Source organism: Oncorhynchus clarkii, chromosome 4, assembly GCF_045791955.1.
Source record: "Oncorhynchus clarkii lewisi isolate Uvic-CL-2024 chromosome 4, UVic_Ocla_1.0, whole genome shotgun sequence".
Taxonomy (NCBI): domain Eukaryota; kingdom Metazoa; phylum Chordata; class Actinopteri; order Salmoniformes; family Salmonidae; genus Oncorhynchus; species Oncorhynchus clarkii.
Window position 1 is genome coordinate 32,558,962 of NC_092150.1, and position 26,638 is coordinate 32,585,599.

General features: G+C 42.9%; 2 protein-coding genes across 6 annotated transcripts in view; both read left to right on the forward strand.

Annotated features, from left to right (window-relative positions):
• The first annotated feature begins 975 nt into the window (after positions 1–975).
• Positions 976–18,726, forward strand: LOC139407671 (epoxide hydrolase 4-like). Its single transcript, XM_071151517.1, has 7 exons — positions 976–1,529; positions 7,563–7,648; positions 10,950–11,107; positions 12,003–12,131; positions 14,788–14,891; positions 15,631–15,779; positions 17,588–18,726. Exons 1-7 carry the CDS (start codon positions 1,287–1,289, stop codon positions 17,826–17,828), a joined length of 1,110 nt encoding a protein of 369 aa, XP_071007618.1. The 5' UTR covers positions 976–1,286; the 3' UTR covers positions 17,829–18,726.
• Positions 18,727–19,681: 955 nt separating this feature from the next.
• Positions 19,682–26,638, forward strand: part of LOC139406732 (BTB domain containing 8) — a 50,043-nt gene continuing 43,086 nt past the window's right edge. For 2 of the 5 annotated variants that reach the window (XM_071149703.1, XM_071149705.1), the window contains exons 1-4: positions 19,682–20,217; positions 20,550–20,728; positions 22,400–22,594; positions 25,864–25,979. In XM_071149703.1, the coding sequence (XP_071005804.1) occupies positions 20,625–20,728; positions 22,400–22,594; positions 25,864–25,979 (415 nt within the window). In that variant the 5' untranslated portion in view covers positions 19,682–20,217; positions 20,550–20,624. Of the gene's footprint in view, positions 20,218–20,549; positions 20,729–22,399; positions 22,595–25,132; positions 25,426–25,863; positions 25,980–26,638 lie in introns of those variants that run through there. The other 3 variants (XM_071149704.1, XM_071149707.1, XM_071149708.1) reach the window with 2 other exon arrangements.

Here is a 26,638-nt window from a genome sequence, read left to right on the forward strand (position 1 = left end):
CTGTTCTGGGATTGATTTGCACTTTTCGCACCAAAGTACATTAATCTCTAAGAGACAGAACGTGTCTCCTTCCTGAGGGGTATGACGGCTGCGTGGTCCCATGGTGTTTATACTTGCGTACTATTGCTTGTACAGATGAACGTGGTACCTTCAGGCGTTTGGAAATTGTCCCAAGGATGAATCAGACTTGTGGAGGTCTACAAAAAAGGTCTACACAGACTTGTGGAGGTCTTGGCTGATTTATTTTGATTTTCCCATGATGTCAAGCAAAGAGGCACTGAGTTTGAAGGTAGGCCTTGAAATACATCCACAGGTACACCTCCAATTGACTCAAATGACATCAATTAGCCTATCAGAAGCTTCTAAAGCCATGACATCATTTTCTGGAATTTTCCAAGCTGTTTAAAGGCAATTTAGTGTATGTAAACTTCGGACCCACTGGAATTGTGATACAGTGAATTATAAGTGAAATAATCTGTCTGTAAACAATTGTTGGAAAAATTACTTGTGTCATGCACACAGTAGATGTCCTAACCAACTTGCCAAAACTATAGTTTGTTAACAAGAAAAACTCGTTTTAATGACTCCAACCTGAGTCTATGTAAACTTCTGAATTCAACTGTATATAATATCTATGAAATAATATTTCAGGGTTTTTTACTCATGCACCCAAAGGCTGTTGTCCCCAACTGCATGCCAGTATGTTGCAATAATAGCTCACTGGGAGTCAGTTCTGTACATGAACCTTTGTACTTCCATATACTTCCCATGTCAGCATCCCTCACCCTTGGTTTGATCAATGGATTACAGCCCTTGAAGTCAGAGATTATTTTTTACCCTTGAGGCATGAGTAACGGTCTTTCACCTTTAATCCCAGAGAGGGTGAGGTGTAAAGATCAGTTACAGTCAGAAACTCCATATCTCCTGTTTTGCAGTCTAAACACATGGGGAGGTTTTGGAGGTGACGAGGAGTCTCGTATTATACAGCAGAAGTGTTAATCAACCATCTCGAGCTATACAACCTTTGTTGTCATCAAACTCACGCGTGAATTCTGATTTGCTGCTCCAATCGTGAACGATTCATTTAGCCGGTTTAGAATAGAACAGGAATCCTCCCTGGTGCGAGTGGCGGACAGACAGTCATGCAGATACACTGTTAGTAGGGCGACACCGGACTACCGGATAACGATGAGCGATATTTCATGATAATCAACCAATTAACAAAATAATAAATAGGTAGCTAGGTAGGTAACGTGAACCGCGGTGTTTTCCGCATTAATGTAAAGATGGCGAGAGTGCTCTATAACTTGCTCATGTTTACAATCGGACTCACGCTGAGGATCCGAGTTTTGGGGTATTGGTCGTTGATATACGGTTATTGTGCCCTTTGCACTGCCGTAGCGCTGCTGAAACTTTGGTGGAACATAATTTTAAGGCCGTCAACAACCTTCCAGTGGGGAATTCGCGAAACACCCCCTGCATGCCTGAACGACACGTCCTTGGGAACGCACTGTTATGTTAGAATAAAGGTAAAGTACCGCAGGTGAAAATACGACTATTTGGGATTAGGAAATAGCCTTTTGTGTTCATGAGAGGTCTGCATAGGTCATTTTGTATGCGCCTAGCTTGCCTGTAGCGTTGAAATCAGAAATAAATCAAAATAGGCCTTCAGGCTACATGCAAATCGTGGGCGCATATGTTTATTTTTGGGGGCATTTCAGAGAAACGTTATGCAGGTATAAGATGTTCAGTGTCGGTAGGCTACTGTTATTAATGTCTGCGCTCAACTCTGAGGTAGTGCTGAAAAGAGCTCCATAGGAACAGCAGCAGCAGTTATATTATCCTGTTGTGATTCGTGACAAATATCACGATTTCACGTGAGTACGGAGAATGGAGGTATGCTAAACTGTAAATTCTCCTTTTTATTAAAGTATTTATTTATGAAGACAATATCCCTCGTAGGATTCACATAGCATAAAATGCATACTCATAATAAGAATGTGACAGTTCAGCTGTAAGAATAATATATGTTACTTGAAATCCAAAGTAACTGTGGGATTTAACTTGGTCAGTAAGTAACCTAGCTACATTTTGCCAGAATAAACTTGAGCTGTGTATCTGGGGATTTTAGGATACTGTGATGTTGTTAAATCAGAAATGAGATACTGAAAAAATATGGCTTTGTTGTAGAATCGAAGGACCATTTGAGAGTTTGAGTGATGAAGGATGGACAGAGGATCTCGAAATCCCTGAGCAAGAAAACTTGGATGAACACAAACTCATGTTTTTTTTTCTGGCAATTGTGCTGATATTATGTGCCAAATGTTAAGACAACAAATGGCCCATTTGCGATTTTGACTTGATTTCAATAGGCATGGACTACAGATCAAAATCTGGGTTTATGAATGTAATTACATTTTGCCATGGTTTTCTTGGATAAAGGCAGGTAACCTATAGCCCCTGATAGGCCTACATCTCAATTCAGATAGTCTACAGTAGCCTAGACAATATGTATGTAAGATGTAAACTGAACGATTTAGCAGCTTGCTTAGTTCAAATTAACAGACTCATTTATTCAACATGAATAGCGAGGTGATTAAGAGTGCTTGTGTTTCCCAAAAGCCTGCTGGAATAGGCTACTGAGGAGGGGGGGTCATAATTTCAATCACTGAATTAAATATTATGTATATGAACTGAATATGCTTGTCAACAACAGCCAGTGTTTATTTTTTAGAATTGGTTTTACCTGTAGCCTAATCTGACTGCTGTTACTGTCAATCTAATGCGTTCCAACAACTGATAGGCAATTGTGATAGAGCTTTGATTATTTCCAATTTAATCAACTTAAAATGTCCATGAATAACTGCATAATAACACAAGGCTACAACAACAATAAACTGAAGTTAAAGGATCTTTATTAAATTGGTTTGCCAGCCTCCAGGTAGGCTACAGAAGTGGAACAAATTGATTTGCAATGACTCCAGTGATGGTAGACTACAACGACATATAAATTAATACACTAGTTGATGGCCAACAGAGGCAAATGTATAATTCTTCACATTTAGCCTAATATCAGTTTCATTGAGGACCTCCCCACCACTCACTCAGCAACAGCCTGCCTCACTGCCTGACAGTCAGAAGCAAGTCACAGTGAAATATATATACTTTTAAGACAAATTGAATCAAATGTTTTTGGTCACATACACATATTTAGCAGATGCTATTGCGGGTGTAGAGAAATCTCATGGTGGCCACAGGGCAACTTAGAAATAGCCCAAAAACCCATGACAAATACATTTTCACCCACAACATTGTTTTCAAAGTAGCCCAATTTGGTGGGAAAACTGAACATTGCAACACTGACCACAGTGCATTGGCTGGAGGTGGGACTTACAATGAGCAAGTGATAGAGAATGTCTCTGATTGGTTAGAAATGGAAGGGTGATTGACTGAGGAGATGTTAGGCATTCTAACTAAAGGGACCAACTAGAGATGTATAGAGACTTACCATGACTGACTGCATGGCCATTTTTAAAGCCGCCCCAAAATGTGTTGTATAGAGTTGCACTCAATAACAAAGGGCAGCAAGGGCAGACAGTCACCGAGAGGGATGACATGAAGACTTGTGGTCATCCAGCGAGGCAGAGACGTAAACCAGACAGGCGACTGGTCCAACAGATGTCCTGTCTCTTGGTGCAGCTGGCTGCCTCGTCACAAAGGTGCTTGAGGTCACCAGATCAGGGCGTGTGACATGGCGGGAGCCAGTTTAGGCTGTAAGGCTGTTCTAGAAGATGGGAGAAACAGGATGCAGTGAAGGCTTGTACGGCCCCCCAGCAGAGGAGCAGGAGTCATCTTGACCCCCAGCATGGTGTCAACTGAGGACACCAGGACTGGAGACATCAGGGCTGCAGTGGCAGAGCTCGGCAAGGACCCTGGGACTGGATACTTTGGTGACTGGATCCACAAAGCAGCAATGGGTGGTGGCCACCGGACAGTCCGGACACAGGCAGAGGGACCAGGTGAAGGCCCCGGATCAGGAGGTCAGGCTGCAGCAGGAAGACCAGACAAGGCCCCGGGACTGCAGATGGCAAGGTCACAGGTATTAACAAAGGTTTCAGGACCGGAGATCGCAGGGCCGTAGCAGAGCTCAACGAGAGCCTCCAGACTGAAGATGGCGATCCTGCCCGTCAGCGACAGGAGAGGCCCCCAGGACGGGCTGAAGTCGGCTGGATCTCCACAACAGTAAGGGGCGGCAATTTCAGGATAGCAGCCAGCCAGAACCCCACGTCAGCTACAGGAGAGGGCTGCGCGTCAGGAACTGAGATCAACTGGATCCCCACAGCGGCAATAGTCAGAGATCTCAGGACAGGAGACAGCTGCACACCTAAAAGAGAGTGAGAAAAATACCCAAAGGTGGGAGAAGCTGGAACCCTGGTGCAGGAGAAACTGACTGATTGTTGCCCAGAGCTGTTGACTTGAGCCTGACAGAGCTAGTGATTTGGGGCCTGACTGGGCTACAGACTGTGAGCTATGGGATGTCATATCTATCAGGACAGAAAGCACGGGGCCTACTGGGAGAGTTTGGGTTAAATGTGGAACATCCATTTCGGTTGAATGCATTGTTAGGCAACTGAATAGGTATCCCCTTTCCCTAGGTGATCAGGGAACTGAGGGCTAAGATGCTCTGGACCTACTGAGGCTATTGACCGAGGACCTAGTAGGGCAGAGGGTGAGGTTTCTCCTACGACAGGATACTGAACACCTCAGTCTCCCAAGGCAGGAGCTAGAGGGACACAGTTCGGATGGACTAGCAAGAACCCCAAGGCTAAGACCAGCAGGGACTGTAAGCATTTCACTGTAAGGTCTACCTGTTGTATTCAGCGCACGTGACAAATAAACTTTGATTTGACAGCAGACACAGACTGAGCTACTGCAGTAGAGACTGGAGGGGTTCCCAGGGAGGGGCAGGGAGACATCTTTGGACAGCAGCAGGCTGGACGTCGAAGGTAAGACTAGGCAGATCCCACCAGGAAGGGACGGGAAAGGTCTGAGTGGCAGGGCTGGACTTGGCGCCTACAGCACCTGCATGCAGTGTTCCCGCATTATGGACCAACTGACATTCGGAGGTGTCAGATAGAGTAGGAGTAGGCTTCTCCCTCTGGGTGACTCTGGCAGCTCCTCCATACTTTGAGAAGTCTGTAGGTTTTCCTCCTCGACAACAGTCAGGGATGTGAGGATTTATCTTGGGTCCAGAACAGGGGTCTGCAAAACCTCTGTCATTGGAGACGGCGATGGCACCACTGGGTACCAGTTGAGACTGGGACAGGAGCTGACTGCGACAGTGAGCTCGGATAGATCCTCTGTCCCTGGAGAAGACTGTAGAACCGCTGGACCTCGTTCTGGTGCTTCTGTTGCATGACAATCTCTGAGATGATGTTTTAGACAGCTTGGTGGCACAAGTCCCTGTTCTCCCCCTCTGAGACTTCTTTCAGTTGTTAAAGGAGAGAACTGTTGAAAGGCTGGCTGAGCCGGTCATGTGACAACTGGCAGTGTCCGTCAGGTTCAGGTGGGTACTGGCGACATTGATTGGGTGGACTGTAGGAACCTTCCATCTTCCTGACTGCTTCAATAAGCTCATCAATCTCGTCACGCTGGCTGTGTAAACGCAGACAGCGTTGTCACTGGCGGTCCATGCTCTGCTCAACGCTAAAACTTGGTGCAACTTGTCTTCTGAGGAGAACTCACAGTGTCCACTTGTCTTCACCGCAACTCACTAGCTGGAAGTGGGACTTACAACGAGCAAGTGACAGAGAATGTCTCTGGTTAGAAAAAGAAGGGTGACTGATAGAGGTCGACCGATTATGATTTTTCAATGCCGATACTGATACCAATTATTGGAGGACCAAAAAAAGCCGATACCGATTAATCTGCCGATTTTAGATAATAAAAAAAAAATGTATTTGTAATTATGACAATTACAACAATACTGAATGAATACTTATTTTAACTTAATATAATACATCAATAAAATCAATTTAGCCTCAAATAAATAATGAAGCATGTTCAATTTGGTTTAAGTAAAAGAAGAAAGTAAAAGTGCAATATGTGCCATTTAAGAAAGCTAACGTTTAAGTTCCTTGCTCAGAACATGAGAACATATGAAAGCTGGTGGTTCCTTTTAATATGAGTCTTCAATATTCCCAGGTAAGAAGTTTTAGGTTGTAGTTATTATAGGACTATTTCTCTCTATGCGATTTGTATTTCATATACCTTTGACTATTGGATGTTCTTATAGGCACTTTATTATTGCCAGTGTAACAGTATAGCTTCCATCCCTCTCCTCGCTCCTACCTGGGCTCGAACCAGGAACACATCGACAACAGCCACCCTCGAAGCAGCATTACCCATGCAGAGCAAGGGGAATAACTACTCCAAGTCTCAGAGAAAGTGCTGTTTGAAACGCTATTAGCGCGCACCCCGCTAACTAGCCATTTCACATCGGTTACACCAGCCTAATCTCGGGAGTTGATAGGCTTGAAGTCATAAACAGCGCAATGCTTGAAGCATTGCGAAGAGCTGCTGGCAAAATGCACGAAAGTGCTGTTTGAATGAATGCTTACGAGCCTGCTGGTGCCTACCATTGCTGTCAGACTGCTCTATCAAATCAGACTTAATTATAACATAATAACACACAGAAATACGAGCCTTTGGTCATTAATATGGTCGAATCCGGAAACTATCATCTCAAAAACAAAATGTTTATTCTTTCAGGGAAATACCGAACCGTTCTGTATTTTATCTAACGGGTGACATCCATAAGTCTAAATATTCCTGTTACATTGCACAAGCTTCAATGTTATGTCATAATTATGTAAAATTATGGCAAATTAGTTCGCAAAGAGCCAGGCGGCACAAACTGTTGCATATACCCTGACTCTGCGTGCCATGAACGCAAGAGAAGTGACACAATTTCACCTGGTTAATATTTCCTGCTAACCTGGATTTATTTTAGCTAAATATGCAGGTTTAAAAATATTTAAAAACCGAAGAAATGAATTTGCACTTTACTCAATGGTTTGACCATAAAAATAACCTATTCTACAAACCATTAAAACATGCATTTACAATAATTTGAATAAAATTGGCTATAAATGTCATTGACAGATTTCATAATATACAGAATGCTTCATACTGGAATGACCAGAAGGCAGGCCAGCGCTGTGTTTATGCGATGGCCCTGCTCTGTCCCTGTTCTCTCCCTGTTTTACAGTGCCATAAAGCACACAGCGATGTTTGAGGATGATAGGTTTATGTCACAGAGAGTAGACAGTATCTTCGTCCTAAATGACACTATATTCCTTACATAGTGCACTATATATGGAATAGGGCGAATGCAACTAAGTTGCTCTGGATAACAGCTTCTACTAAAATACTAATTTGGGGCGCAGCCAGAGAGCAGACAGTAACAGCCTACGTGATAGAGGGCAGGGAAGTGATGACACGATATTATAGTGTGTCCCTGGTGACTGACTGACTGATCTGTCCTCTGTCTTTATTCTCAGGAGTCTGGTCTGAGGTTTCACTATGTTGCTGCTGGAGAGCGAGGGAAACCACTCATGCTGTTTTTGCATGGCTTCCCAGAGTTCTGGTAAGACTTCTAGACTACACACTGCATCTACACATTATATACACATATGGGGCCTGTGTCCCAACCAGGACACAGATTAAGCCTAGTCCTGAACTAATAGTCACTTTCAATAGAAATTCTTATTTTTTCTTGCTTTTTTGTCCAGGAATATCTAGTCTTAATATAGACCAAACTATTATATTGGTATTGCCTGTCAAATCAAGTTTTGTTCTTTTTATTTGTGTTTTTTATAGTTAGAAAGCATTTTTGAAAGGAGCTCTGTTGTAAACTAACCAACCAGGTCCCCCTTGAATCACCGACCCCTTACAGTAGCCCACTGCTTTATCAACCTCATACAACAGTATTCTATCGTGGGTGTCCTATCAAAAACACATATTTTGACCAATGAGTAAAATAATATGTTATGTAGATACTCCTCTAAGAAAATCAATGGTCCAAACCACGTCTCTATCATAATCCGGTCAAAGGTTATTGGAGTTTTTACCCTTGTAGGATGGCTGAGATTAGGGTGACTAAATCAATGGCCAGAGGTGGAGAAACAAGTGGTCCAAAGTCTGGAAAATAGCTTTGCGTCAGCTAGGCTGGATGCTCTGTGAGAGACAAACTGACATGCTCACCGTTGAACTCATCTTCTTTCTTCTTGAATCAGGAGGACATAAAACAACGAGGTAAGATGGATATCGATTTTGAGACATGACATGTAGTATTTTCATATTTTAGTATGCGCTTTTTATATTCATGTACAATTCCTGTTAGTTTTGGAACATTTCTGAGTAAAACAAGCATATCTTTGTGAAATGTCAACGGAGCAATGAGCGTACCAGACACGTTTTATTTTCAAAGCCTTTTATATTTAATTTTGCTCGTGTGATGTTAATTTCGCGTTTTTTTGCGACTCGCGGACAGAACTTTGCAGAAGACGTTAAATCCTCGAAAGTCACTGCGAGAAGCGGTAGCGTTAGCGCTCTGTCAAACAGAGCTCGGCGCTTATTATCGGATGTATTATCTAAACGAAATCTGACTTTTCTGATATAATGATATGTTACAGAAAGACCCCACTGAACGATTCAGAACATGAAGAATCATATTTGTCTTGGTAAAATTCCATCTGGGCAGAGTGAGTGGACACCCTACTCTATTATGTAACCAACGCTTTGACCTCTTCTCTACTGTACATTGCAACTGCATCATAAGAACGTATCTTAGTTGAAGTCTTCATACTACAGTATGGCCTGTATGGCTCAGTTGGTAGAGCCTGGTGCTTGCACTGGCAGGGTTGTCGGTTTGATTCCCGCGCCACCCAGTTGTAAAATGTATGCACACGTGACTAAGTTGCTTTGGATAAAAGTGTCTGCTAAATGGCATATATGTTATACAGTGAGCTCTAAAAGTATTAGGAAAGTGACACATCTTTTGATGTTTTGGCTTTGTACTCCAGCATTTTGGATTTGAATTGATACAATGACTGAGATTAAAGTGCAGACTGGAAATTTTCATTTGAGGGTGTTTTCATCCATATCGGTTGAACCGTTTTGAAATTACAGCACTTTTTGTACATAGTCCTCCCATTTTTGGGACCAAAAGTATTGAGACAAATTCATTGATGTTTATTAAAGTCGTCAAAAGTTTAGTATTTGGTCCCCGATTCCAACAGTGGCATGCAATGATTACGTCAAGTTTGTGACTACAAAGTTTGTTTTGGTTGTGTTTCAGATTATTTTGTGCCCAATAGAAATGAATGGTCAATAATGTATTGTGTAATTTTGTCATCACTTTTATTGTAAATAAAAGTTTCTAAACACTTCTACATTCATTTGGATGCAACCAAGATTACAGATAGTTCGAATGGATAGTTAATAATTAAGAGTGAGAAAGTTAGACACACAAATATCATAGCCGCCCCCACAAATGCTAATCTCCCCTGTTATTGTAGTGGTGAGAGGTTAGCATGTCTTGTGGATATGATATTTGTGTGTATAAATACAATTCCCCCAAGACATGCTAACCTCTCACCATTACCATAACAGGGGAGTTTAGCATTAATAAACCTTTAACCACTTTAATACACAAGTGAATTTGTCCCCAATACCTTTGGTCTCCTGAAACGGGGGGGGGGGACTATGTACAAAACGTTCTGTAATTTCTAAACGGTTCACCCGATTTGTTGGATGTAAATTAAATTGTATCATTTCCAATCCAAAGTGCTGGAGTACAGAGCCAAAACAACAACACATTTGTCTCTGTCCCAAAACTTTTGGAGCTCACTGTGTATTATTAATGAACGCTGCCTCACTGCCCATCTACTGTACAGGAATTCATGATGAACTCTGTGTGTATCCCAAATAGCACCCTATTCCGTATATAGTGCACTACTTTTGACCAGAGCCCTATGGGCACTGGCCTTTTAGGACACGACCTCTATCTCTCTTTTCCTAGCTGGACAGAAAGACTCTTACACTTACAACTTCCCCCTCTCAATTATTTCAGTGTTGAAAAAGTGCTAAACTACAGCTTCCCATATCACTCTGAAGAGAGAGAGGGTCTTGGGTGCGGGGGGTTGCTGTTTGAGATGTGGTTATGTGGAGGAACTGGAAGTGCCTGTGTTTATTTTAAACTTCTATATTCTGAAAAGTTGGGTTTCTCTGTTCTCGAGGTGTGTCCCAAATGGCACCCTATTCCCTTGTGCACTACTTTTGACCAGGACCCATAGGACTCTGGTCGAAAGTAGTGCACTATATAGGGAATAGGGTGTCATTTGGGACACCGCCCAGCTCTTATCCTGACTCATCAGAACCCCAGTCAGGCCTTGTGGTCCTCCTCTATAGGGCTTTCAGTTCAGAGAAGAATCGGCCTCCAGTCCACCTCAGACAAGATCTTCAACCAGAGAGCTTTTCCTCTCCGCTGTGATGACTGTGAGGATTAGAATCGGGGGGGGGGGGGGGGGAGACATATATTATACAAAGGTGACCTTCACTCAGTTTGGAAGGGAAGAAGGGAAACTGAGTGCCAGTTGAAAAAATGCAGTTAAGGATATATAAACTCTGTAGGTGTATTCAAGAGAGAAACGCGGTTTATCTGTGAGTTGTTTTTCAACTGTGCGCTCTACTGAATGTCGTCTCTTGATTGCAGTAGTGAAGATGGGGTTTAGTTATGAAATACTGTCCTGTGTGTGACCTTCCCCTGCCATCAAGACAAAGATGGTTCTCGTCTTAATCTCTCTCTCTCTCTCTCTCTCTCTCTCTCTCTCTCTCTCTCTCTCTCTCTCTCTCTCTCTCTCTCTCGTCTGTCCATCTGCCTCCAGGTTTTCCTGGCGCCACCAGCTGCGTGAGTTTAAGAGTGAGTTCCGTGTGGTGGCCGTTGACTTGCGAGGCTACGGGGAGTCTGACTTGCCGTCATCCACAGAGAGCTACCGCTTTGACTACCTGGTCACCGACGTCAAGGACATTGTGGAATACCTAGGTAAGAGGGGAGAGTGGACGAACACGTCTTATCTCTCTATCTTATATACATGTTTTCATTAGTTTAATTAGTTTATACACAAAGACATAAGGAGACAGGTGTATGTTGTATATATGATGGAAGATGAAACAAAACATGCCCACTCTGATTCAGGGATGAACACTTTAGGGACCATGACTAGGGTGACACGGCCTGGTGTCCTGAGCTGAGTCAAAGTTCCTCATTGTAGCTATACTGTGTGGATTGGACAGCCTGTGAACACCCCGTGGGCCCACAACACAGCAGGACATGACAGGCTTCCTCTGACTCATGTTGACTGACTATGGGTAGTCGTGCTGATACAGAATGCGCGCACACACACACACACACACACTACAGACCTGGCAGCACGGAGCACACTTACTCTGTGAAACAGGAAGCTTTCATAGACCTGGGGGCCTCTATGTAAGACCAGTGTCCCTCACCTTGTGTAAGGCTGATATTTCAAATAGCAGTACAACTGTCAGTATTATTTGCTTCACATGGAAAATAACGTCAATTTTTACAACAAGATAAGCTATGGTCACAGTATATTATATTCATCATGCAAGACTCCTGCCCAAAACATAATCTGTTAGACTTGCACACCAGACTGGCTCAGTTGTTTCCAATAACCTTCCTAAGAAGATGACTAATACGCTGAATAATCAGGCATCACGTTGTTTTCACTGTACACTGCAGAACGATTGTTCTTCTTCAGGAGGTATATCTTGGCAAGAAGGCTCGGCTGATGGAAGGCTCGGCTGATGGAAGGCTCGGCTGATGGAAGGCTCGGCTGATGGAAGGCTCGGCTGATGGAAGGCCAGTGAAATGGTGCTGGTCACGCGCACTCAGACTCTCCTCCATCTCTCCTCAGGTTACAACAGATGTTACCTGGTCGGCCATGATTGGGGAGGAACCATCGCTTGGCTGTTCGCCATCCACTACCCCGAGATGGTGACCAAACTCATCGTCTTAAACTGCCCCCATCCATCTGTCTTCACTGGTAGGTCATTGTCCGTGCAGGCCCAGCCAATAAGTGACATATACAGCCACTTAGGGCCCTGCAGCTACTAGAAAGCCCTCAACCCCCCAAAAAGACCTGGTTAGGGTACCTCTGCATTCACTGGTATGGGACCGAACTACCCCCACCCTTCTGTATGCACTAGTATGTCATCACAATCCAAACTCCGAGTCTTAAACTGCCCAAATCCCTCTGTGTTCACTGGTACGTCCTACCATCCCTCTGTGTTCACTGGTACGTCCTACCATCCCTCTGTGTTCACTGGTACGTCCTACCATCCCTCTGTGTTCAATGGTACGTCCTACCATCCCTCTGTGTTCACTGGTACGTCCTACCATCCCTCTGTGTTCACTGGTACGTCCTACCATCCCTCTGTGTTCACTGGTACGTCCTACCATCCCTCTGTGTTCACTGGTACGTCCTACCATCCCTCTGTGTTCACTGGTACGTCCTACCATCCCTCTGTGTTCAATGGTACGTCCTACCATCCCTCTGTGTTCACTGGTACGTCCTACCATCCCTCTGTGTTCACTGGTACGTCCTACCATCCCTCTGTGTTCACTGGTACGTCCTACCATCCCTCTGTGTTCACTGGTACGTCCTACCATCCCTCTGTGTTCACTGGTACGTCCTACCATCCCTCTGTGTTCACTGGTACGTCCTACCATCCCTCGGTGTTCAAGTTGAAGTTTCAACTTTAGTGCCTCAGAGGGAAATTTGTTTTGCAGCAATAGTCAAACATAAAAGCCATAACAAAATACATTGACAAATGACATGGACTACATAGGTGAATACATAGGTGGGTACACTGAATGCAATAGACTTAATACACCAATCGACTAGTCCCTGACCACGTCATTGTCCTGAACTGCCCCCATCCCTCACTGATACGTCATCACCTGCTACCATCCTTAGATAAACAACAGATGAAACGACCTACTGTGTGTCACTAGTACAATTACTAGTTCAATATGAATGGAGAGAAACCTCTTCCTCCTTGTGCTAATTAGAGAAAAATATGTTTGGCTCTGGGGTTATTACCATGATTACCATCTTTAATTATAAGGTGTTATAACCTTGAAGTGTTTACTCCATTCATCTAGTAGCTCCTCAGTCTCCTTCCTTAAGGGGGAGATGGAGGAGGTAATTATAGAGTAATGCTTTAACATGTAGTTGGAGCAGCTGGGCTGGAGGAGAGGACATGGGTGAAGAGGATACAGTGCATTCGGAAAGTATTCAGACGCCTTGACCTTTTCCACATGTTCTTACGCTGCAGCCTTTTACTCTAAAATTGATTAAATCGTGTTTTTCCTCATCAATCTACACACAATACCCCATTATGACAAAGCAAAAACAGGTTTGTATAAATTTTTGCATGTGTATTAAAAATTAATATTACATTTGCATAAGTATTCAAACCCTTTGCTCAGTACTTTGTTGAAGCACCTTTTGCAGCGATTACAGCTTTGAGTCTTCTTTGGTATGACGCTACAAGCTTGGCACACCTGTATTTGGGGGAGTTTCTCCCATTCTTCTCTGCAGATCCTCTCAAGCTCTGTCAGGTTGGATGGGGAGCGTCGCTGCACAGCTATTTTTAGGTATTTCCAGAGATCGGGTTCAAGTCCGGGCTCTAGCTGGGCCACTCAAGGACATTTAGAGACTTGTCCCGAAGCCACTCCTGCATTGTCTTGGCTGGGTGCTTAGGGTCGTTATCCTGCTGGAAGGTGAACCTTCGCCTCAGTCAGGTCCTGAGCGCTCTGGACCTTCAATGCTGCAGAAATGTTTTGGTACCCTTCCCCAGATCTGTGCCTCAACACAATCCTGTCTCGGAACTGTACGGACAATTCCTTCGACATCATGGCTTGGTTTTTGCTCTGACATGCACTGTCGACTGTGTTACCTTATATAGACAGGTGTGCCTTTTCAAATCATGTCCAATCAATTGAATTTGCCACAAGTGGACTCCAATCAAGTTGTAGAAACATCTCAAGGATGATCAATGGAAACAGGATGACAAACTCAATTTTGAGTCTCATAGCAAAGGGTCTGAATACTTATGTAAATAAGGTATTTCTGTTTTTAGCAACAAAAAAAAACACATTTTAAACCCTTTTTTGGCTTTATCATTATGGGGTATTGTGTGTAGATGAGGGGGGGAAAGTATTTAATCCATTTTAGAGTAAGGCTGTAATGCAACAAAATGTGGAAAAAGTCAAGGGGTCTGAATACTTTACGAATGCATTGCACTGTAGAGTGGACGTCACTGACCGACAGCCCATCCACAGCCCTTCTCTGTCCCTTGCAAATGCACTGTGCTGCATTTGTGTCTTGCCTAAATTGCACACTTGCAAGATGCCAACGTCCATACTTGCATATCATACATGCCAAAACCCTTGCTTCATTCTAAGTGTTGTGCAAATGTATATTTTGGAACTCCTTACTCTTGATTTCTTCTCATCCTCTTTTATTGATGTTGCATTCTTTCCCTTCTCTTCTGTTCTTCTCTCCTGTTCTCCTCTTTCTACCTCTATTCTCTCCGTCTCTCTTCTTTCTACCTCTATTCTCTCCTGTTCTCCTCTTTCTACCTCTATTCTCTCCGTCTCTCTTCTCTACGCTCCGCTCTCCTCCATGTTTCCAGATTATGCCCTGCGTCATCCCAGCCAGCTGCTGAAATCCAGCTACTTCTTCTTCTTCCAGCTGCCTCGCTTCCCAGAGCTCATGCTCTCAATCAATGATTTTAAGGTGATGTGTGTGTGTGTGTGTGTGTGTGTGTGTGTGTGTGTGTGTGTGTGTGTGTGTGTGTGTGTGTGTGTGTGTGTGTGTGTGTGTGTGTGTGTGTGTGTGTGTGTGTGTGTGTGTGTGTGTGTGTGTGTGTGTGTGTGTGTGTGTGTGTGTGTTGAGGGGTAATGGTTGTGATGGCTGTTTCTCAAGGAGTCTGTGTATGGCAACAATTTATGGATTGCAGCTGTGATTTCATTGTAAATGGAGCAAAAAATATTTGCTACAATTGTTTTTTTGTTATTGGCGAAAACACGATTGTTCTTCCTGGTAGCTGTCATTAATAGACAAATCTAACAATTATTGACTGTGCAAGACAGAAGGTGATCAAATTGATCAGGCCTAATAAATAAATAAATAATGCATTCACATTTTTTCTTTGTTACAAATTATAGGGAGAGTAACAGCAGTAAATCATTGTGTTGTGCCTAAGTCCTTCTCATTTGAGTGTAGGTCATCTCGCAGTAGTCAACACAACGACCATCCCATTTATAGTAACTGATCGTCTGATCTGTATTACTGTGATGGTGACATAAGGGGCCTTGTCTGTGAGTGCCATCCAGATCAAATCACACCTTGAGCGCATCCACACACACACACACACACACACACACACACACACACACACACACACACACACACACACACACACACACAGTTACTCACCCACCTAGTGTGTCTTTCTGTCCCCTCTGTATTATAGGCGCTGAAGGGCCTGTTCACCAGCCGTAGTACAGGGATTGGGAGGAAGGGTCGGTGGCTCACTTCAGAGGACATGGAGGCTTATCTCTACGCCTTCTCCCAGCCAGGGGCCCTGACCGGGGCCCTCAACTACTACAGGAATGTCTTCAGGTGAGGAAGATGATGAAATGATTCATTAGTGAGCTCTGTATTAGGATGTCTCCTGTGGGCATCCATACTTATGTAGGACATGCACAATGTGAACATGTCGAAGCTGACCATTGTTGTTTTGCCTCTTCATTTTACCACAAGCGCCCTCTAAAAATGTCAATCATTACTGCCCTCTTGTGTTGGAAATGATATCATCTGATACAATAGTATTGTACTTTCAACGAGTTCCTCTTGTGAAAACTCAGTGGTCTATATAATAAGTCCCCTCACTTGCCAGTGGTACAGCAGTCTGGGAATCAGATGCACGATGAAAAATAATTGGTCTTTGGAAGAATGTATTCTGTTTTTTGGTTTGTTTGTTTGTTTTCTATTTGTCTTTGACTCATTACAGGAGTCAACTTGTCAATGTAATTTATCTCTGGCTCTTTCTCTCACACACACACACTGTCTTGTATAACTAACCTTATGGGGATACACAATTCAGTCCCATTCAAAATCCTAGTTTCCCTAACCCTTACATTAACCCAAACTTTATCCTTAACCTTAACCCTAGCTCCTAACCCTATTCCATAATACTAACCTTAACCGTAAACCTAACCCTAGCTCCTAACCCTATACCTAATACTAACCTTAACCGTAAACCCCCTAGAAATAGCATTTGACCTTGTGGGGACTTTTGTTCATTTACTATTCGTGTGGGGACTTCTTGTCCCCAAAAGTATAGTTAAGCACGTCCAAACACACGTCCACACCACACTGACCCATACAAACACACACAACATCAGAGAGTGCATGTTCTTGACATGGGAACTCAACGTGGAATGGCTGACTTCACCATCTGCTCTCCTTCCTTAAAGCAGCCAGTCAGTGTCTCTCAAAACAGAACCGAATATTTTGTTCTGCTCAGGGATTTTATAATAAGGATGTCACTGACTTTATTATGAATTAGTCTGAGAAATGTGTTCTATATATAAATGAATCAATTAGCCTCTCCAGAGATTACAACATAGGTTACAAGCACGTACACTACCGTTCAAAAGTTTGGGGTCACTTAGAAATGTCCTTGTTTTTGAAAGAAAAACAAATGTTTTGTCCATTTAAAATAACATCAAGTTGATCAAAAATACAGAGTAGAAATTTTTTATGTTGAAAATGACTATTGTAGCTGAAAACTGCAGATGTTTTAATGGAATATCTACATAGGGGTACAGAGGCCCATTATCATCAACCATCACTCCTGTGTTCCAATGGCACGTTGTCTTAGCTAATCCAAGTTTATCATTTTAAAAGGCTAATTGATCATTAGAAAACCCTTTTGCAATTATGTTAGCACAGCTGAAAACTGTAGTTCTGATTAAAGAAGCAAAAAAACTGGCCTTCTTTAGACTAGTTGAGTATCTGGAGCGTCAGCATTTGTGAACACAGGAGTGATGGTTGCTGATAATGGGCCTCTGTGCGCCTATGTAGATATTCCATTTAAAAAATCAGCCGTTTCCAGCTACAGGATTCATTTACAACATTAACAATGTCTACACTGTGTTTCTGATCAATTTGATGTTATTTTAATGGACAAAATATGTGTTTTTCTTTCAAAAACCAGGACATTTCTAAGTGACCTCAAACTTTTGAACGTATGTGGTGTATGTTTAAAGCATGAACATATGTGGGCGAGGCCTACATCACGTGATTTGAAGGTCCGCGTTGAACCAGTTTTCTGGTTCTCAGATGCTTTTCAGTTTATTTCCTGAATTTACTTAAATGGAATTGACCTCAACCCATATAAGGTCTATTGTTAATACTCTCCACAGCTCCCTCCCACTGAGCCAAAATGATGTCAAGTCTCCAGTGTTGTTGTTGTGGGGTGAGAGGGATGCCTTCCTGGAGCAGGAGATGGCTGAGGCGTGCAGGGTCTACATCCGGAACCACTTCCGACTCAACATCATCTCTGGAGCCAGCCACTGGCTACAGCAGGACCAGCCTGACATCGTCAACACACTCATTTGGACCTTCCTCAAAGAGGGAGAGGGGCGCAAAACGCACAGGAACTGAATCTAGCTAGGTTTGCGTCCCAAATGGCACTCTATTCCCTTTATAGTGCACTACTTTTGACCAGGGCCCGGGTCAAAAGTAGTGCACTATATAGGGGAATAGGGTGCCATTTGGGATGTAATTCTAGAACGAGGCCTCCTCCCTCTCTCCGTCACTCCCTCCCACCCTCTGTCCCCACCAGCCACTCCTACCACTGGAAGCCTAGAATATGCCTGTGAAAAACCAACCAACATAACGATAATGCAATCATTCTTTAAATCTTTACACATTTCAGCTATTTTTTAAGATGTCAAAAGTGAAAGAGGAAAAAAGCACATTTTATTGAGAGGACACTGAGTAGTACAGTAGTATGTTTGACGCATATTAAATACGTTTCTGCACATGACATCTGCCTTAAAGTTTGTAGGTTACAACATTACAAATGTGTGGCAAAATCTCATTGTGAGTTTGTATTGTGTGGTGCCTTTTAATGTAATGTTGTATAATGTTTTGCAGCGTTGTAAAGTTGTGCCATGTCTTCTGAGGTTGAGCTGTGGCATTTGTCTGCTGTATGTGTCACTGGATTGCTCCTCTCACAATCCTTTGGGATCCCTCTTGTCCCACACCTTGTGTTCGTCCCAAATGGCACCCTATTCCCTATTTAGTGCACACTTGTACAGGGAACAGGGTGTCATTTGGGACGAAGACCCTCTCTATCAGGTAGTGTTGTCTTACTGAAAATATTATTTTTGTAAAAAAAAAATAATGTTTGTTCAGTTATTTGAGAATGTTGTTCATTATGAGATTCCTGTATAGAACAACAGTGACGGTTAAATATTGTACACTTTTTTTTTTTTTTTGTATCTATTCCTTTCTCTGAAATCCACTGAGCCAGGTCTGCACCATTTTTGTTTTTTAAGCAGCAAATAAACTCTCATGTGAAGCCTGGGGAGCCATTGTCAATCTTTTCAACTGACAGTCCTGACCTACAGATTTACAAATGGACAGATACAACCTGTCCTCATTTGCATGCCTGCTGTCATGCTATGTCATTATACTAGAACAGTGGTTCCCAAACTTTTTATAGTCCCGTACCGCTTCAAACATTCAACCTACAGCTGCGTACCCCCTCTACCACCAGGGTCAACGCACTCTCAAATGTTTTTTTGCCATCATTGAAAGCCTGCCACACACACACGCTAAATGATACATTTATTAAACACAAGAATGAGCGTGAGTTTTTGTCACAACCCGGCTTGTGGAAAGTGGCAAAAAGCTCTTATAGGACCAGGGCACAAATAATAATAGAATAATAATCAATCATTTTGCTCTTATTTAACCATCTTACATATACAACTTTATTTGTTAATTGAAAATTGTGAATCACAATTTTATTTGGCGTACCCCCGACGGCATTGGGAATACCTGTACTAGAACATGATTATAGTTATGGAGCATAGCTTGGTTCATGCCACGTTCAGAACGACTGGGAACTCAGGAAAATTACGAGGTCAAATCATGACGTCAGTGTTCCTCAGGTAGGAAAGACAGCTCTAGAAAGAGTTCTGGGTTTCCTAGTTGCAATTCCGAGTTGGATGACGGTTCAAATCGATTTTCCCAAACGATAATGTGGAAAAGTTTCAAACACGTGGTTTACATGTGTTTAATGCTATTTGCTATGTTCCAGACATTATTATGAGCCTTTCTCCCCTTAGCAGCCTCATGTGGTATATATGCTACGTTAACTGTTTTATTTAATTTATTTGTTAGGAGAGATCGAATGCAATATGAGCATTTACTACAAACAGTATGACATTTAGGACCCGTTTACATTCGCGCATATTAATGTATTTACGGTCAAAATACCTCCTTTTGCATACGTCATTGGGGTGGGTAGCACAGTCAGTCGGAGAGCACAGCAAGCGTGCTAATTGCAAATAATTGGAATTGAAATGGTGGCTATGAATTAAAAAATATCTTTGTTTCTGTCGAGTGCTGACGCAAACTCTTACTCAGTGACTGGACCATATTGAGTTCTTATGGCTGTATGAATCGACAGATATTTTATAGGCTCGTTTTTTGTGATTTTTTAGGAGCTGCCTACTCATTGTTTTTGTTCCTCTGAGATAGATGGCGTCTATTTCAGTGACGTAGGGTAGCCATCTAACTGTTTTGACAGCTGAGGAAAACAACTATATGTTATTATTAATTATTAATGTAGCTATTACCATGCAATTAAAAAGGGTGTGATTTGCGTTTGATAGTAGCTAAGTAAGTGGGAATTTCACGAAATTACAGTTTTTTTTTTTATCTGATAAAGCTAGCTAGCCTATTCTTGAGGTGACATTGAAATAGTGCCGTTAGGATCTCTGAGGTGTCTACTACAAAACTGGATCAATGAGTTAGCCAGGTAAATTGCTGAACTTTATTTATTTATTTATTTATTTTAGGTAAGCTTGAAATGGGCATGGTCTAATGGACTTAACAACCAAAACACATCTACGTTTTGCTTTTTTAATGAGCCAGAATGTCGATAGTTATTTCTGATTGTTTATTGAAGTTAGCTGGCTAACTCATTGAACCTGCTTTGTAGTATACCCCTCTGACCTTTGAGTTATACAAGAAGCTCATCTATGGCTAGGGAAAACACCTATGTCTGTTATTCGTGAAATATGAAATGAGTTTTATTACACTTCTTTGTGTTTGATCTTCTCTCCTTCTGCCCCCCTACTTTGAGCCTAGGTGTGATGAACTGCCCCAATCTTGTGGGTTTTTAGGAGAGACATCAAACTTGTTGTTTGAGAGCACACAACTACTATGATCAACACAGAAGCAATACGAGAATTTGAAGCCAAAGGAAGAAAATCCAGAAGCAATCTTAAGAAATGCTTAGCTTCTGCATTGTCTGCAGACCTCAACAGGTAATGATTAACACTGTTTATGGACACAGAACCTTAGCCTATTTTCCAGTGAAGTCTAGTAAAAAACACATTCACTCTACATAAGGCGTTGTCAGGCAACTGTCAAGAAAGCCCTTATTAGTAAAATATTCCCACACTCATTATCCTATTAAGCAAAAAACGAAATTGCAGCCTACAGGGCATTGCACGGTAACAAAGTGACACCAAGACTGACATACATTTGAATGTAAAAAAAATCAAAACAAAAAACAATGATTGCAAAGTTAACTCTATGCACAATGATTACTTTTAACAATTTCCACTGAAGATTTTACAAAACACATTCACCTGACCAATAGTGCAGATTCAAAGTTTGGTAGCAGAATGACAACACAAACTGCCATTCTGTTACCAAACTTTGTATCTGGAGTCTGTGTCACTGTTACCGTGGAATTGCCCCTAGGGTTGGGGCGAATTCCATTTATTGACACCAACCCTGACTATGCTCCAGATCAGCGTCACGATTTCCACTAGATCGCACAGCCACAAAGTAAAAATTGTCTATATAAAAATTCCTGTAAACAAAATTAACTTTTGGGTCTTGATTTAACATTAGGTAGGCATAAGGTAAGCAGTGTGGTTCAGTTTAGGGTCACGGTTAGGTTTAAAATAATCCTTTAAGAAAATACATTTTAGAAATAGGGTTTATGACTTTGTGGCTGAGGTAACTAGAGACGACCCAACTTCACCCTACTCCCCTGACTAAAACTAAAAATTTCCTCTGACTACCTGGTAGTAATAAGAACATTAGTACCCCCTGTTGGCAGGTCAGACACAGTGTTGCTCCTGCTGCTCATGACAGTCACACGCAACAAGGGGTTATGGGAAATGGAACGACAAAGGAACATAATTTCCCATTTAACTCCTTGTATCATGGGTGACCCACTTCCCAGTCACTCTCTGCTTATCTGCCTGAGGGCTGTAAAATGAAATGGCTACAGCAGCAGTAACACCACAGCTCATACATGCAACCCAGTTACTGTCTGTGTCCCAAACTGCACCCTATTCTCTTTATAGTTGCTACTTTTGACCATGGGCTCTGGTCGAAAGTAGTGCCCTACAAAAGGAATATGGTGCCATTTGGGGGGGGACACATACAACAGCAGCAATAGCATGCAGTAGGACAGCTCATACATGCTACCCAGCCACGGCCTTCCCTGGGGGCAATAAAATAGCCCAGTTCCAGTAGGCACAGAGGCAGTAGCTACAGTAGTACCACAGTTCTTATGGTCCATTTGGCTTGAGGCGGGCTGATTTCTGGGTCACCCACTTCAGACACAGCAATGGAAGTTAATTATGGTGGTTAGTGGTACAGGGGCAGAAGGAAGGACCAAGGACTCTGTGCTGCTGACTTACCCAGATCAAGTCCAGTCAGCTTGATTATATATAGTTAAGCAGGGTTGTAGGGTTTCTACGGTTGCCTTTGACCTCCATACACTACTAACCATGCTATCCCCTTGATGACCCACCTCCCAAATGTACTGCTCTGCCTCCTAAAATGTAAATGTCTTCCGTTAAGAAATTAATTGTATCATTGTCCCTTTCCTATCCTTGCTCCACTGAAATTATTTTGTGTTGCAATGTGTTTATGTCCGGCCAGATGTGAACCACTCCTGTGTTGTGATTTCCCAGGCTGCTGCAGGAGGAGTTAGAGGCAGATGTCAGCCTGTGTACGGTGGGCTCCTGCGCCAGCTCCACCCCTCTCCTGGTTCACAGGGCTGTTCTCCTGGCCAGGGCCCCACAAATACTGAGGAGGGGTTCTCATCCAGACCCGAAGACCATCCAGCTAAACAACTATGACAGCACGGAGCTGAAGCAGTATATCAGGTACACTCCGAGTCAGAGTATATGTTATTGTTTTTACAGTTTCAGTACACTCACCAATCCATAGACATATAATTACTAATGCTAGTTCTATGGTCCAATCATCCTTATGTAGGCCCTCTATTCTTACTCAAATAGACATCACAGATGCATAAAATATATTTGAATCTAAATCATTTAAGAGAGTGTTTCTTTGTAGATAATCTAACTCTGTCAATTAACATGATTGTTAGGTGGTGCTTAGCGTGTAGTTTCTGTACTGTTGAATTTCAGCCAGAGGGCGCCATACTCCCTTTTTTTTTTTTCTCCAGACCAAGATGCTGTAAATCAGCCATACTCGATGCAGACCCAGAACATGTTCAATACGGACCGCTGGTCCTGACTTTTTTTAAATAGTCAGAACTCAGTCTTTGAACTTACTGCTGTTTAGAGCTGTAACCGTAGAATGCACAAGGTGCAATTTCAAAAGTTGGTAGTGCATGGGGAGTTTTCCTCTTGTTATGTCATTCACTGACAGACCTTAGAGAGCTATTTATAACCTGTCAGAAATGTCCAGTTGATCAACTAGATAGGTAAATTAGACTAACCAGCTATCTAAATCTTGTAGTTATCATGGCCAGATTAAGTGTTCAGGGGCCTCAACCCCCAGGAGGCCCCCTTTGTTTTTGTCAGGTATTGTAATTATTTTTACCTTTATTTAACTAGGCAAGTCAGTTAAGAACAAATTCTTATTTTCAATGACGGCCTAGGAACAGTGGGTTAACTGTCTTTTTCAGGTGCAGAATGACAGATTTTTACCTTGTCAGCTCAGGGATTCGTTCTGGCAACCTTTCGGTTACAAGTTCAACGCTTGTATCTGCCGCCCTAGTGTGTAGAATTGCAGAAAATTAAGTTAAAATGGCAAAATTTTCTCTCTGCCAACAAGAGGGGGTGTGAACAGTTTGGTGTCACATGGGTTGTGAAGTGGAGGTTTGTTACTACGCTGATAAATGCAATATCCATCTGGAACTTTGCCACATAGGAAATGTGTGACCGGACCTTCTCAAATAGTAGTAGAGTACTCCTGCTGTAAGTATTTTGTCAAGCAGATTATTAATAGAACGGTGTAATCTGATTACAAAGGCATTGTGAGATTATCTGATCATGTTAGTACTAATAGCATCCATCTGTAATATCAACATCAGGGTATGGATCCAGTGATACTCTCCATTAGGCATACTGTAGACTAGAGTCAGATCTGGCCCCAGCAGCAGCAGTATGGTCTACTGAGAGAGTACAACCAGCCTTTGATCTAAGTCATTATGCTGCTAGCTCATTAGCAGGGTATTAATCAGGCCTTCAGAGCAGCAGCAGAGCAGACCATGTTGTGCCATGATGATGACTCTGGAATACTGTATATGTGGACACAAACGGCGTACAAACAAAGCCTGTTGGTAGATGTACAGTATATGTGTGAGAGCTCCTGGATTGGGACAATTCGCTCTTAATGGACCACATATTTGTTATGTTCATAACCATACCAATGTGTATGCTTGCAAGTCTTCTTTACTGGTAAACATGAGGTTGTAAGTAACAAAAAAATTCCCAGGACATAGACATATCTGATATGGGCAAAAAGCTTAATCCACTACATTTATCATAGATCATCATTCCTGTCTATCATCCTTCATTGAGAACCTCTGAGTGCCAGTCCAACTATCTTCAGCAGCAGATATACACTCAGGGTCCAGTTTATTAGGTACACCACCCCATTCATGAAGATGGATCACTCCTACAGGCAGTGAGTCACGTGGCCGTGGCTTGCTGTATAAAGCAGGCAGACAGGCATCGAGGAATTCAGTTAATGTTTGATTGAGCGTTAGGTCACTCATTTTGCCCATTCTAAGTGACTTTGAGTGCCCTATGATCATCGGTGCCATGTGCGCCGTATCCAGTATCTCAGAAATGGCCGCCCTCCTGGGCTTTTCACACACAACCATGTCTAGGGTTTACAAAGAATGGTGCGACAAAGGAAAAAACATCCAGTCAACGGCAGTCCTGTGGGCGAAAACAGCTCGGTGATGAGAGGTCAAAGGAGAATGGCAAGAATCGTGCAAGCGAACAGGCGGGCCACAAACACACACATTACAGCGCAGTACTTATTTATTTAGTACAACAGTGGTGTGCCAAACGGCATCTTGGAACGCACAACTCGTCAGTCCTTGCCACGGCTGGGATATTGCAGCAGACGACCACACCGGGTTCCACTCCTATCAGCTAAAAATAAGAAGCTATTCCGGTGGGCACGCAATCACCAACACTGGACAGTTGAGGAGTAGAAAAAACATTGCCTGGTCTGACAAATCCCGGGTCCTGTTGCGTCATGCTGATGGCAGAGTAAGGATTTGATGAAAGCAGCAAGAGTCCATGGATCCGTCCTGCCTGGTGTCAACGGTACAGGCTGGTGGCGGTGGTGTACTGGTGTGGGGAATGTTTTCCTGGCACACATTAGGTCCAATTGAGCAACAATTGAACGCCACAGCGTAGCTGAACATTGTTGCTGACCAAATCCAATAGATTTTTGGGGGGATGAGATGGAACGTGCTGTTCGTACCGCCTTCCAATCTGTAGCAACTGTGTGAAGGCATCGCATCAGCGTGGACAACATCCCTGTGGAACGTTTCTGCCACCTTGTCGAATGCCCCGAATAATTCAGGCTGTTCTGGAAGCAAAGGGAGATCCGACCCGGTACTAGATGGGTGTACCTAATAAATGGACCTCTGTGTGTATATATTCGAACAGAACTGGTGTTTTGGTCTCATCAGACGCAGAAGAATCAGTTCAACTGCAGTGAGGTGAACAAACAGGCACTGGGCTGGGCTGCTGTGTGCTAGCTAACAGGCACTGGGCTGGGGTGCAGTGTGCTAGCTAACAGGCACTGGGCTGGGGTGCAGTGTGCTAGCTAACAGGCACTGGGCTGGGGTGCAGTGTGCTAGCTAACAGGCACTGGGACTCTGGCAGCAGTCAGAATCACTGCACTGTGCTCCACTCACGCACCTCTGTGTTCTGGAACATTACACCCTGTGCGTCAGTGTCTCCTTGTTGCTCAGAGCAATGATGACTGACTGTAGTATTCCCCCATAGAATGTATACAAAGGCTCTAACCTAGGCATTTGTTACCATTCTAATCCTAGGTGTTTTAGAGGGGTTGGGATAAAGCTGAACACACATTTCCTCTTGTACATTGGACAATATAATCTTCTTCCTTTTCTTCTGTTTCAACTAATCTTTAGGCGAATGTACACAGCAGACCAACGCATGGGCTTGGCTGGAGAAGGAATCCCTGAGGACTCAGAGTCGCCTACTATTGTCCTCAATGGTCCCGATGTCGATCTCCACACTGACTCAGGTAAACAGATCAACAGTATGTGCATCCAAAATGGCTTCCTATTCCCTATTTAGTGCACTACTTTGACCAAAGCCCTATGGGTCCCTCGGTCCATGAGACTCAAAATGATCTGACTTAAAGGGACATGTAAAAAAATAAAAATAATAATAAAATCTCCTTCATATTCATCATCTCCAGAACCACCCCAACATCAACATACAGTATGTGAAAATGGCTCGTTTCTATGTTTTGTGGGGGGAAAATAGAGGAAGTTAAGTGTTTCCAATGACATCATCAGTGTGCATTATGTGAGTTTTAACCAAATATGAGTAGGGATTGCCTTCTAATTGTCTACTAATTGGTTAATGATATCATTGGAAACAGTTATCTTCCTTTACAACAACACATAGAAAAGCGCCATTTTCACATATGTTGATGTTGTGGTGGTGCTGGAGATGATGAATATGAAGTTGAAAAAGGGTGAAATTTCCCTTTAACCCTTAATTGCTTTTAGTAGCTTGTTGTTGCTACTGGCAATAACAGCCCAGGGCAGATAAGGCAACACAGCTTTATTGACCTTTTTAGGTAAACACTAACGCTACTCGTTCTGCATGTTTATTCAGTTTAGCTTTGTTCTCTGTCACTCACACACAAACACTCTTTGTGTTTTGTCCAACGGA